This window comes from Miscanthus floridulus, chromosome 16, assembly GCF_019320115.1.
Source record: "Miscanthus floridulus cultivar M001 chromosome 16, ASM1932011v1, whole genome shotgun sequence".
NCBI lineage: Eukaryota > Viridiplantae > Streptophyta > Magnoliopsida > Poales > Poaceae > Miscanthus > Miscanthus floridulus.
Window position 1 is genome coordinate 50,344,039 of NC_089595.1, and position 13,417 is coordinate 50,357,455.

The 13,417-nt window shown below is 44.0% G+C and overlaps 1 protein-coding gene and 1 long non-coding RNA gene across 4 annotated transcripts; both read right to left on the reverse strand.

The window, feature by feature from the left end:
- Nucleotides 1-1,208: 1,208 nt before the first annotated feature.
- LOC136512524 (uncharacterized) lies at nucleotides 1,209-4,572 on the reverse strand. Of its 3 annotated transcripts, none has more exons than XR_010773112.1 (5): nucleotides 3,815-4,572; nucleotides 3,648-3,691; nucleotides 2,816-2,885; nucleotides 2,121-2,337; nucleotides 1,209-1,806 (listed from the first exon to the last, which is right to left on the reverse strand). It is a non-coding gene; the product is annotated as an uncharacterized lncRNA (long non-coding RNA). The 3 variants fall into 3 exon arrangements; XR_010773113.1 differs by having other exon boundaries at nucleotides 1,211-1,442; XR_010773111.1 differs by having other exon boundaries at nucleotides 1,211-2,337; nucleotides 3,815-4,571.
- Nucleotides 4,573-7,450: 2,878 nt separating this feature from the next.
- LOC136513899 (uncharacterized protein At5g01610-like) lies at nucleotides 7,451-8,298 on the reverse strand. Its single transcript, XM_066507880.1, has one exon. The coding sequence runs from the start codon at nucleotides 8,235-8,237 to the stop codon at nucleotides 7,719-7,721; it is 519 nt and encodes a 172-aa protein (XP_066363977.1). The 5' UTR covers nucleotides 8,238-8,298; the 3' UTR covers nucleotides 7,451-7,718.
- Nucleotides 8,299-13,417: the final 5,119 nt, after the last annotated feature.

A 13,417-nucleotide genomic window follows, 5' to 3' on the forward strand; every position in this document is an offset into this window, starting at 1 on the left:
AAAGGAGTCCAAATGCTCTATAGTCATAAGTGAGTGTGCAGTGGTCGTTAAGGATCTTGGATGGAGAAGCGACCAAAACAAAATTTGTAGATATTGAAAAGTTATGCAACTTTATAGTTTACAAGTTTCTTATTTGAAGTCATTATGATGTCACTCTATTTGATTCACAAGATTTCATAGAAATCAATACCAACTAAAGACATATGTTCCATAGTCATAAGTGAGTGTGCAGTGGTATTTGAGAATCTCGGATGGAGAAGCAACCAAAACAAAAGTTATAGATCTCGAAAAGTTATGCAACTTTGTAGTTGATAACTTTTTCATTTGAAACCACTTATCTAATGAAAATTACGTCTGATTTCTAAAATTTAAAATTTAAATTTTTCAAACAACCTTAATGGACAAACACCCAAAGCAAAAGTTGTAGATATATCTCAAAAAGTTATGCAACTTTACCGTTAACAAATTTTTCATTTGAAATCTTTTATCTAATAAAAATTACAGTTGAATTTTCTCATATTTGAAATTCAAATTCTTCAAATAACTTTGAATGGAGCAATGACCAAAACCAAAGTTGTAGATCTCGAAGAGTTATAAAACTTTGTAGTTGACAACGTTTTCATTTGAAATCATTTAGGGTCCCAAATACTCATTTTAAAATTAGATGAACATAAAATGGTTAGGATGAATATCTCATTTGGACATAAGCATCTTACTGGTGGAGTGGTTAGGGGACGAACACACAAAATAGGAGGTTGGGGGTTCGAGCGCCGGTGGTCGCAAAGCACACGTTTTTCGTGCAAAAAATAGCGTGGCTTGTGGCTGTCTAGTGTGGTCTCTCCTAGTATTAATTTTTTCCCTATTTTTGTAGCCCTTTTTTGGGGTCACTACACCACAACACCAAGATTAGCGATGGATAGTCTGACGCTAAAAGCGACTACAGCGACAGACAATCTAACGCTAAAAAGTTATAGCGACAGACTTCTACAGACGCTATAAGCCCTGGACGTTAAAAATCTTTAGCGTCAGACAATACTTTTAGCGTCAGACAATCCGTTGCCCTGAATTTTTTTAGCGACAGATAGTCTGCTACTACTCTTTAGCGACAGACAACCCGCTGCTACTCTTTATCGACAGATCATTTAATGCTACATGTAGTTTTAGCGACAGATGGTCCAACAGTAAGTTTTAAATGGTTAAAAAAATAAAAATTGATCGGTCAACAATTATTACAAATGTTACACTGAGCTTCAACAGTTCATTCAGCAAATACACAACTAGAATTCAACTTCAATAAAGATACATGCATTTTTACAAATTTGACCAAAAGTTTACAATAGCTCACATAGGTAAGCTCACCACATCTACTTCCTCTAGAGACACAGAACATCCTCCAAAACCATCCAAGCCAATCTAGTTGTGGAAGCATGTGCCTTGTGCTACTAAAAGTAGTGATTGCAACTCAAACAATAAGAAAGTACATGACGCTTATTTAGCATAAAATAGAAAAATCATAGTATGAATGCAGAACACAGTAAAGCATTAAGAATTGACAAATTTAGAAAATGGAAACATAGTTTGCGTATTGAGCATGGCATATATACTCAAGCAGATACATTAGTTTGTGTGGAGATTAAATTTTTACCATTTACATCGATCAATACAGCAGGTTGTATGTGTAGCAAAAAAAAACAACAAAACATAGCACTTGTCCTTAAAATCACTTGTCCCAGGATAGGTCTTTAGGAGTTCTTCAATAAGGCAAGGAGAGAAGTCTATGTATCTTTGATGGAGCAGTGAGCAAATCTACATTCCATGGGAATTCACCATAATATTAACAGTTTACAGACAAGAATAATATCGCCAAAAAAATAAATATAACCTATATGTGTAATGCTGCACGACTCCACAAGCTAATAGCCTACAGATTTTGATGCCGATAAAAATTAGGGCAGCAGCATGCTTCTCTTATACAGAACGCATTGCTTATCCATGTATGAAATAACTTATAAAGAAATGTATAATGAGCAAGGCTGTAGCTTACAAGACGGATTAAGTGTATATTTGTGAACTGATAAGACAAGTAAACCAGATCCAGGTACTGTTAACACTGCGCATACCTGAACTGCAACTTGTATGTCAGTAGAACGAAGCTTAGCAGCACAAATGTACGAAACCGCTTCACTGACATTTGCTCAAGTTTACAGTTTTCAATTCTTCAATTAACCCGTCCTTCACTTCATCATTTATCACTTTAAGCTTCTTGATAATTGCTAAATTACGGACTAGTGATCATAAGCACCACCCAATTCGGTCTTCTCTCATTTCCAGGGTTACCTATTCATTCAAGGGTTTGACATTACTTCTCAGAAAAAAAAACATGTATTAAAAGTAAGAAAGTCATATATTATTACGTTGAAATGAGGGTGGGCTAATTAATATGCACTCACGGTACAAATCCAAGTACCATTACATGTACCATGTCTAGTAGAGGACAAATTGCGAAAATTTTAATAATAAATTATATAAACTTTGTGATGCCATCTAATTTGGAAGAGAGATAATTATACAGTAAATAGAACAGGATGCTAGCAAGTTGAGGTGATCACAAGTGCAGTGCTATGCTTGACTTGACTTAACCTCATCTTGTGACCAAGTAATAATGGTTTTCTCCTTTCCAAGAGTGCAAAATCGTCCACCACACGTTTGCCATGCCATGCGGTGTGAAAAATCGTATGCATGCATAGTGGAAAAGGACCAGACCAGACAAGAAGCAGCAGCCGGCAAATTGAAGGGTGCATAGAAATTAAGCTACCTGCCTGCAGGACTTAGACTTGTTCAAACCTTCCAGGTCCTCAACAGATGGAGTATATCTCCTCTCCTGTCTGCACATCAGCATGAATCAACTCTAAGGTGTCACATCAATGTGTAGGACAATAAACAAGAAGCAAACAAGAAAGTATATTTCTATCAAAATTTAAGAAAACGTACATTCATTCTCCTAAACATTAAGTAGATAAGCTTTTACATTACCTACTGGACCAGTTCTCTGAACATGTCACAATTGAGGCACTGACTAAACAAAAACAACACAAGCCAGATGATTTTCCATGCCCAAACGCAGTTTCCATTTCCTGAACCAATGGACGCACAATCCATTGAAGAAGACTAATTTCACTCTTTCTGAAAATTGTGAGCAGTTTCATCGAGAAGTATGGGACCCACATCATTGTTGGGCTGGGTTCTTGGAAATAATATGTAATTTACATGAAAACAATATCATTTGATTAAAAATCAATAAAATTGAACAAAAGAACTCTACTGGAAGGAAATAGTAAAATGCAAATTAATGTCCATGCAATAAACCACAGTTATTCACAAAGCAATCAACAACACAGTTGGCTGGCTACAGTAGCAAAAAAGGGAACACAGTATTCTAAAACCCAACATAGGATTTTTTTATTTGTTAGTTCAGGTTCTGTGAAATACAGAAAACATCAAGCACCCTATCCACATTTCTAGCATCCACCAGTGATCTACTAACTGATAACGCCTATCGAAGGAATGAATGCACTCAGAAACATATAGAAACTAAACCTAGGTTATCAAGTCAAAAGGGAATCAAACTATCAGTGAAGATGAGCTACCTGTACTATGTAGATGATAGGAGCCAGTCACACATAGCAAATCCCTACAGGTAAAGGACCTTTATGTTCTTAGTTTGGGGAAATTCACAGGAAATTGCAGCCATCATAGATCAAGGAACCATATCAATTTGGGGAGAGGAGACAACGAAGGGAGATATGTGGAAAACCTGGGTCGAGGAAGGCGAGCTCGGGGCTGGCGACGTGGTCGTCGAGGGGGCTCTGCTGCTACCGTGGAACCCGCATCCCACCTAGTCACCGCCGTCATGAGGGGTTCCGTCCCCACCACACCCTCCTCTCCATCCTCCCACGAACCTGTAGCCGCCGCACCTCTCAAACCCTAGGTCTCCAATGCCTTCTCGATTTGCTTCCTTGCAAGCAGGAGGACGACGAGATGGAGTACCAGCCAGCATCCTGTCGTCGCCATGCTCGGCCTCTGGATCTGAGAGAGGATAGGAAGCAGGGAGAGAGAAGAGCGGAGAGGGAGGAGTCGAATCTGAGGGAGAGAGATGTGGAGGGCCGTCAGACTTCTGCAGTACTTCTGCGGGAAGAGATCGCTACTCACCGGGATGGACGGATCTCCAAGCCTGCTCGAGCGAGAGAGGAGCAGCGGCCGTCTGTGGAGGATCCGGAGGAGAGGAGGAGGACTATGACGGGGCAGAACCGGGCGAAAGGAGGGTTCGGCGGCGCCGGGTTAGATGCCCCCCACCACCACTAGCGCGGACGAAGACGAGCAGGGGAAGGGAACCAGCGGCGATGCGTACGCAGGGAGCCGTCCCCAGCCTGCACGCACCACCGGAGTGGTGTGCCGCCGGAGGGGGGGGATGGGGGGCTCGTCCCGTACTTGCCTGCGCCGCCAGAGCAAGGGAGTAGGAGTTCGTGGGGGACTGCGTGAGGGAGAAAGAGAGGGCAGTAGGGTTTCAACTGAGAAAAAGAGAGCGCTGTGTTTTATTCATCATTTCGTGTATCTCGGCCGTTGAAAGTCGATCAGATGGCGAAATAGTATGCTCCGAGATGGGCTGAGACGGGCCGAATCACTGATGGGCTAAATGCGAAATTGCTTCACGAGCGAGCTAGATAGAGGTGGGGCACACGAGCTCAGCGTGGGCCCATTTTCTTTAGCGACAGACAGATTGACGGTACACTTGGCTTTAGCGACAGACGGTTCAACGCTAAATATGAATACTTATAGCAACAGACACTAAATCACTAAATGAGGATTTAGCGTCAGATGGTCTCTGAGTTATCTTTAGCGTCAGATCATCCATCGCCAAATATAATTTTTAGCGTCAGATGTCTGACGGTGAAGCGGTGTTGTGGTGTAGTGGGTTTTCTGAAAACCACGTCACTGCCGTGATATGAACCCCATCACTGTCGGTTTACCTGTGTTGGATCAAAATTTGACAGTGAAGGGGGTTTTGAACCGACATTGATTTTAAAGATCGGTGGTAGTGTCCGAGCCGCCACAGGCCGAAGAACATAGTGAGGATATCACACTTACATGGTGAAGAACGAAACGGCTAGTTTATAGGCAAACTAGCTAAGAAACTGTCGAAGCTCTTGCCCGGGAAGGACCCCTTGAGGCAAGGACGTTACTTGGTTGCTCTAGGTCGGCTAGCAAGCCCAGGACGCCATCTTTGATCATCGGATCAAGCGATGAACAGCAACATGGGGTTGGAAAAGGGCAAAAAAGTAGTAGAAGTAAAAAGAACGATTGGATGTTGGATGATCTCAATCGGCTGTGATCCTCTCTTTATACAGAGGGGTGGTCTTATTCCAGCAGGAAACAAGTCCAGATCAAACTTTTTCAAGTTTCCTAGGCAAAAAATAGATCCCAAACCAATTTGAAAACCAATTGTTTCAGAATAGTATAGGAAAACTAGTCTGGCCAGGTCCCCGTCCTGGTCGGTTTTCTAGGGGGCTGGGCAGCCACATAGGCTATAAAACCGGCCTGGCGGGTTGCTGCGAGCACAATGCAAAGTCTTTCGAAAGTTGTATTTAATTCATCCAGACTCGCTTGGCACCCCATGCTCGTCGATGGGTTCGGTAGCATGCTTCTTGGGCTCAGGCTACACGTCGCGACAACCGGAGCGCTTTGCACGCCCAGGCTAGAGACCACTAGTGGGCCCTCGCATAGTGCCCATCGCTCTCGATCCCTTGGTCCAGGAGTAGCCACGTGTTGTCTGCCAGCTGGCTTCTGAACTCCCGGAGATGTGGGCCAGAGGAGCCTCCGGGCCCTTCGTTGGGCCAGTTTGTCAGCGAGTGGGGTGGTTTCTCCACGTGCACCCTTCCCGTTCCTGCTTGATGTAGTCTTTTCGTATTCCTTCGTCGTCGCACCGGCAGAGGGAGTCAATGTGCTCGGTGCGTTGTGCTCCGCGTGGTGCGAACCGTCATGCAACGCAGTGACGATCTGAGGGGTGAACGGCCGCAGCGATTCGAATATGCGGATCCGAGTCGTCGGTCCGGCGCTTAGGGTTCAAGAGGAGTGTGGCTCCTCGATTCCCGTGCAGCGGATTCGTCACATGGAGTAGCACGTGGCTGCTTAGGGATCTCCTATCACTCGTGCCACAATGGCACGTGGTTTATCCCACGCAACCGTCCCTGCGCATGATTCATAGAGTAAGGGGGCATTGGCTCCAAGGGCTAGTGGACCTATAGGTAGATCCTCCGTTGGTGGCCGATCGACCGACCATCATCGGCCCGCGTCCCTCTACTTGGTTATAAATTGCCCTTTGGCGAGGGCGTCTGGAAGGCACTCCACACAGACTTCACTCAATCTCCACCAGACCACCACCAAGATAATAATACTAGCTATAGTTAAGCAGAAATTGCCATGTCAAAGGTACATAGTGCTTTGTACTTACTAAGCAATGCCCTTAAGGAAGAAAAATGTACCTCCTCTTGAAATCATTGTAGCAACAATAATATTACTTTTGTACGTAAACATTACTCTATCAATTTAGGCTCTTTGTCTCTCTCAATCAAAACTCCATTTCTTCTCGAAATGAAAAATAAGAAGCCTTCAACCAACTACAACAACAGACAAATAAAGCACACCATCCATAACGGGCAACTCAACTACAGCAAATTAACAAATTAGGCTTAGAATTCCAACACATGAGATTTCAAACAGCATAAAATGCTCACATACACATCTACCGAAATTTGTATTCCATTTCCCATCATTATTTTCCAACTAGAAACAAAAAAAACTTTGAATACCTTTAAATATTGTTGCAATTCTCCTCTTTTTCGGAAAAAAAGTTAACTCACTTCTTAAAATCTGATAACTTCAGAAGTGGAATCACAGTAGCATCAACAGTGTTGCTCTTATTAAGTTCAAAGTTACTCGATTAAAAAAAAAACTCGATCCGCGGTGGCTAGACAGCCTAGGTATTCCGGCTTAAGAAGATCTTCTTATGCAGATCGAGAAAACCCCCGAACCCTGTCCCACCTATACACAGCGGCATCGTAGCTCCATGAGATGAGCTGACTACAGACCTGTGCTTTGGATGTAGGGTAGACGAGGGAGTCCCCCCTGGTCATTGCGGCCGAAGCCACAAATAAAGAGTGGGTCCCTTGGGACTACAACTCTAACCACCCCAAGGGGAAGATACTGAGCCTGCACTGACCACTCGATTACTGATTTAAGTTTGTCTAAACTGTGTGAGAACAAATGTTTTGTTTCATCGAAATGGAAAACTAATGAAGTCTTGAGCTAACAACCACAACAAGCACTTGAAGTAACCATCGGTAACCATGGGATTCAACTATCACCACTTCAGAAACTAATTCACATGAGGTGCAAACATCTCAATGGAAAGAAGACAATTTCATATAGAGATTTATGAATTAAAATATTTGAAAGATCTTAATTGCTTCTCTGACTGTTCCTAAAGCTGCCTGATCGAAACAGTTGATGAAACATGAAACCGAGTCTTGAACTTACTACCCCATCCCACATCTCAAAAGCTGGGATTTTTGAAGTTTGCCCTCTTTATTAACCCACGTCTACTATAGACTATAGTAGTGGCAGCTTACAGCAGCAGTCGCCGAATCTGCAGAAGCGGAATTCTACGAGGCACCTCGCAGGCGCAGCTTGGCGGTGGCGCCCCCCGGCTGCTTCTGGAGCATGAGCAGGTCGTCGCAGTCGAACCCGCAGCCGCAGGTGGGGCTCTCGAGGAAGTTGTCAACCCCGAAGTCGGCGGAGACGATGCCGATGGAGAACTCGAGGTTGTCGCCGCTGCGGGTGACCTCGACGATGTTGAACCAGAAGAGGAGGACCTTGACGGAGACGCCCTCGAGGTCGGTGAGGTGGTCGGTGGCGATCGTGCCGCTGATCTTGGTCTTGTAGCGGAGAGTGTAGGAGCCCTGGATGGAGAACTCGCAGGAGGAGGATCCATTGAGCGTGGCCGTGAAGGCGCCCGTGGCGTTGTCGAGCGTGTAGGAGACCACGCCCTTGGGGAGGATCCCCGGCGGGAAGTCGTAGTCGGCGAGGACTTCGTACGCCGTCGGCTTGGCGAAGGCGGTGCCGCTCGCCGCAGCCGCGGCGGCGACGGCAAGGAGGAGGAGGAGGATGCGGTGGGCGAGCATAGCCTGATTGGGGAGGAGAGCAGTGGAGTGGAGTGCGGCTTCGATTTGGTTTGATGAACGAGGGAAGGAGACGTATGGCTTTTATTGTGCTCTGCTGCAGTGTGCTCTGTGCTGCCTTGAACGCCGGGTCCACCGTCCGGCTCCCAAGCAAACGTGCCCTTGATCAACCAATAGGAAATCAAGTGTAATGGCCAATGCTTTTAGTTTCTTTCAATCCTTTACTATGACATATATAGCCAGTAGGATTTTATGAAAAAGACCTTTGATTATTTTTTTTAATTTAAGGGTCATTAACAATAACAATCGCATGACACTAAAAAATAACAGCCAACCTACGAGAAACTAGGTGATTTTTACTAAGAAGAAAATATGTATCTTGATCTAAATTTTGACTTGTTGATGGGGAGTCAGAAATTGGAACATGGGTACTCAACCACACCTTCTAGTTGAACTAGACTCACTAATCATGTCTGCATAAACTTAATTTGATTCTCCGTAGTAATCGAGTACAAACTTAGATCCCTATTTTAGATTTTCTTGCTCCTATTTTGGACAAGGTTATTGCTCAAAGAATCATTGCGTGCAAACATGAATTCAAATCAAGCACTGCGTGCACCCATTAACCCTATGAAGAAAGAAGGCCATGAGAGAGCGAGGATAACAGCAGCTTGGCTTCACTGTGCTTACTATATACGACGCAGCAGCTAGTTTTAATTGTTATGTCCCACACGGAACTGTCAATCAGCATGGACAAACTGTAATTTGGATGGGTTAAGCTCGGGAGTGTCATCCCAACGCAAGCGCTCGCATGGTCGAAGGCTCTTTTCATAGCCTAATTAAACCACCGGTGACAGTTTGGAGGATGGCGTTAGTAGAACGCTTTGTGCAAGCAAAGGTTAGTAGGAGGAGGCATCCTTCCCTCTGCAAAGCGCAAGAATACTCCTTCTCCCTTGATCAACAGGGACTTTTGGCCTGCGCTCTGCACAAGCCGGTCCTGCTCCTCGCATGGAAGGAAAGGAACTCAGCATACACCTGCACATGTGCAGTAGTTGTGACGAGAGGCCCGCGTATGTCAGCTCCGTCCAGCCGGATAGTAGCTGAGATGAGCGGCGAGTATGGAGCCGCGACCACGCCCTCTAACTGCCTCCTCCTCGCTGTCTCCCGTCACTAGCTACTTGACAAGTGCCGAGTGACAACTAAGTCAAGGTCATCGCAATCTCGTAGGATCGGCTCCTACTTAGGCCAGCATCTAAGAAATTGAGGTCCCTTTGAATGGCGCAAAAGATTCTTGTTTCCTACGGGTTTTTTTTCTCCGCAAATAAACCGATTCATGTATATTAGCAAACATGCCCGTACGTTGCGACGGGATGTACACTGTCGTTAGATCAACATGCAACAAATAATTTAATCATGCTTGTGCATGCATATGTACACCGGTCGATTTGTACCTGTTATCCACGATGGCCATACAAACTTGTGTGTCTGTCGACACATGCATATGTCACATGGTAGATTGGAGTTCGACACAGATATCAAGTCAACTCCATAGGTCGTGATAGATTAGAGTGGTACGGATTGGTTTATGCCCACAAGGTTATTTTTATTTGGGAAGCAAATAAACCAATGATGGGAGTTAATTATTTGCTTCCATCGCTGGTTTTATTTGGAAAGCAAACAATCCAGTGATGGGAAGCAAATAAACCATTCAACTTCGTTCGCTCGATGCCCGACTTCGGTACGCTCGTGGAGTGACCGGCGCCAGCAGCACCGCAAAAAAGGAGTTTTATATCCTTTCTATTTCTGTTTCGAGTAGGATTCCTATTTAATAGGTTACTCAAGGTAAGAGGCCTCGTATGACAGGAGGAGTCCATTTGTATTAGGATTACTATTCAAGTCTACTTGTAGAATTTATTATTGTTTGACATTTATTATGTGAGGAAAAAATATAAGAAGAACGGGAGGTACTTGGAAAAAAAATAAAGAACTCTCAGAACAGGAGAAAATAAAGAAACCGAAAGGGGGAAAAAAATCGGACAGAAAAAATGGCGAACCGCAAAAAAAAAAAAAAAAAAAAATGAAAAAAAAAAAAATGAAAACCAGGAGTCTTCATTCCATACAGAGAAGAAAAGCTAAAAAATAGTAAACCAGATCCGAACGAGAGGAGCATCATTTAATTGGGCTTTATTAAATCAAGTAAATTACCAATCACGTGTGGCCGGAGCCGGACGGTTTAAAGCAACGCTTCGTTTACGGAGTAGGACATAATTAGGATTCTTACACAAGTTATTCAAGACTTAATAATCTATTTGGATTAGGATTTGGATTCGTACCTATCCAGATTACTTCAAGAAGCCCTACGTATATGTTATTATATACATAAAGAGAAATGCTATACGTCACATGTGTGTTTTTTCCCTTCTCAGCACACGAATTTTGTGTCTGTCCGATCAACAATCGACGTCTCCTCGCGCTCAGCTTTCTTTTGTCCCTGACTTGCTGGGCCCGCTCTGGGAGTACTGTTTCAATTTGTGAATCCCCATTTCGTCATCGCCTTCGTCCTCCGGCAGCTCTCCTGGTCGGAGACGCCGATTCATTTCCAGTGGCGACGTCGCCGCTCCGTCCCTCCCTGTGTCTATCGGTCGTCTTGCCCTCACCACCACCATGGCGACGGCCACCGCGCTCTCCACTCACTCCCGCACCTCCCGCCCCGCCGCGCCACCTCATTCCCCTCCGCCACTGCCACCATCTCCCTCTCCGTCCCCTCCCGCAACGTCTGGCTACGGGACTCCCGCCTCACGGCCGCGGCACTCGCGACCTCCGGGGTCCTCGAGTCCACCAACGGCGCCAGCCCCATCCGCGGCCAAGGGCGGTGTGAGTACGGGAGGGAGAACTTCCCCCTGGCTGTTGTCATCGGGCAGGTGAGGAACTCGGGCGCCGCTCTCCCTGCTTCGTGCTCTCTCTGGGTGCTTTGCTAGATTGCGGATTGCGTGGTCGGATTAGTGGTAGTCAGCAGTGGATTAGCGGCACTGTTTCCTGATTTCTGTAGAGGCATTTCGTGGAGCACATCACGATCCCCACTGAACAAAACGACGAACCTTGTCCGTGTCGGCGTCACCTGCACGGGCCATTGGTGCTGTCGGCCTATCGCTTTTTCGTGGCCGTGGTAGACGCCGAGCGACCTGGTGCTTGTGCGAGCGGTTGTTGAGACCTGCTTCGCTGCTTCTGCGCTGGGATCTAGCATGGCAAGGTTTGGATGAGGCCGCTAGCGCCACGGATGGAACTGCCAGGGCATTTTTTACGCCCCCACGTTCTGTCTATAGATCTCATTTTGTGATGCAGTGCTTGTTGATTTGAGTACCTTACAGTCAGTTACAACCCATTCTCTGAATGAATTTAGAAGCATTGCTAGCTAATCTATTTACATGGATGAAAGTATTCAATGTCTGTAGCAGGTGCATGAGACATGTAGTGCCTGATTTTGATGCAGTGCTTGTTCACTTTCAGTTTGAATGTGTTCCTGATTTTTCAGGGGTGTAAAGTTTGGGCTCCATTTTGTCCATGGGCACTTTGTCTTTTTATTGATAAACCAGTGTGGTTGCTGATGATATATAGACTGTAGTTTCATGTGCCATGGCATCCTACTCTCTGGAAATGAACATATATTTTAGTCTAGTAAATTTAGTATGACACTTCTACCAAGCTTCTTAAGGATAATTTATTTGATATGAAATTTCTATGCACAATCTGATAGGTATTGTTTTTAGCATACATCAGTACTGATTTTCCTCAAAAAGAGAATTAGGACAGGTCAGACCACCATTATTAGTACCTGGATGCTGCTATTCTTTGTTGTCTACTGTAGGGTGGTTAATAGTGTCAACACTATCTGCATTGTATCTATCGATTAATTGTTATCTTTTCTTCACAAGAGATGAATACCCTTAGCCCCTAGGATAATATGTGTGGAATTTGTTAAGACCACGAGCTATCTGTTAGATAATGGGTATTTAATTTTGCACCATTTCTCTGTAGTTTATTGCATTAGTTTTGGTCCTTTAGTGTATTGTTGGGGAGCAGGATACGGTGTGGTGTATGTGTGTGGGGGGGGTTTGATTGAGCCATCTGGTGTCACAACTGATTGTAGGAAGGATGTGCTTCTGTTAGCTCATACATGTACATATAGACAGGATCATGCAAGAATGGTCAGCAGGATCTTCTTGTATAGATCAGATTTGTACTATTTTGTAGATTGTCACTGTCCCTACTAATCTTCCATACTTAGGGAATCGTTAATTTCTCTTTATTGCACATTCATAAGTAGTAAATTACACTCGTTAATTTCTGAAATTATGGTACCAAACATGTGCAATATCTAGTCGTCATGATGAGTTATATGAAGTTGTGAATTCTGTTTAACCTAGTACACTCAATGAGGCACAAAGGGTAGTACACAAAAAAAATTGAGCTTGTTACATGCTTGTGATTACATAAATAAATTAAAGTGGCACTAAAATTTTGCTTGTATCTGCTGATCATGACGAGTTGCTGCATGTTTTTGATCACCGCGCCCTCAGCTTGTTGTGGCTTCTGGATCTTTGTTAGCATTACAAGTTTATTTCCTCATCTTTCTTTGCGGCTTCACTGGAGAGCCTACAAAACAATATTAGTTCTCAGAATCTATTTGTGTATGGTAGCTGCAGTTGATGATGTACATGATTTAGTATTGTAAAATTTAGGTGGATTCACTCGTATTTTGTACAAGTCCATGGGAAAATAGTTTTGTCCTTAACCAGAAATTAATTATTGACGTTTATATTACCTAAGTTATGCCGAACCATAGTTTCAGTGTAATACTTCCTGCTCCAGTCTCAATTCTGTCTTATTCTTTGCTTGCATTTAGTAATAGATGATGACATGTCAATATGATAGAGTTGAATGATATTAAAGAATCAGTTTGTGAGTTTATAGCCATTCCTAGCCACCCCTGTCCCCTGCACCACATGAAAATTGCATTTGGTATAATTGCATTAGCAACAAGTACAATTTGCACTATGTGAAATCTGCAATTCCCATATCTGTGTTTTGTAATTTATTAGCAATTGGAATATAGGAAATGCATAATATATAAGTGGTAGTGGTGTGAGGTTGCGGAATGACTTCTAGAAATTTGCCCAGAAAAT

Bases quoted from the DNA above. Each gene is read 5' to 3' on its own strand.
- LOC136513899 (XM_066507880.1), bottom strand. From the start codon at position 8,237: ATGCTCGCCCACCGCATCCTCCTCCTCCTCCTTGCCGTCGCCGCCGCG.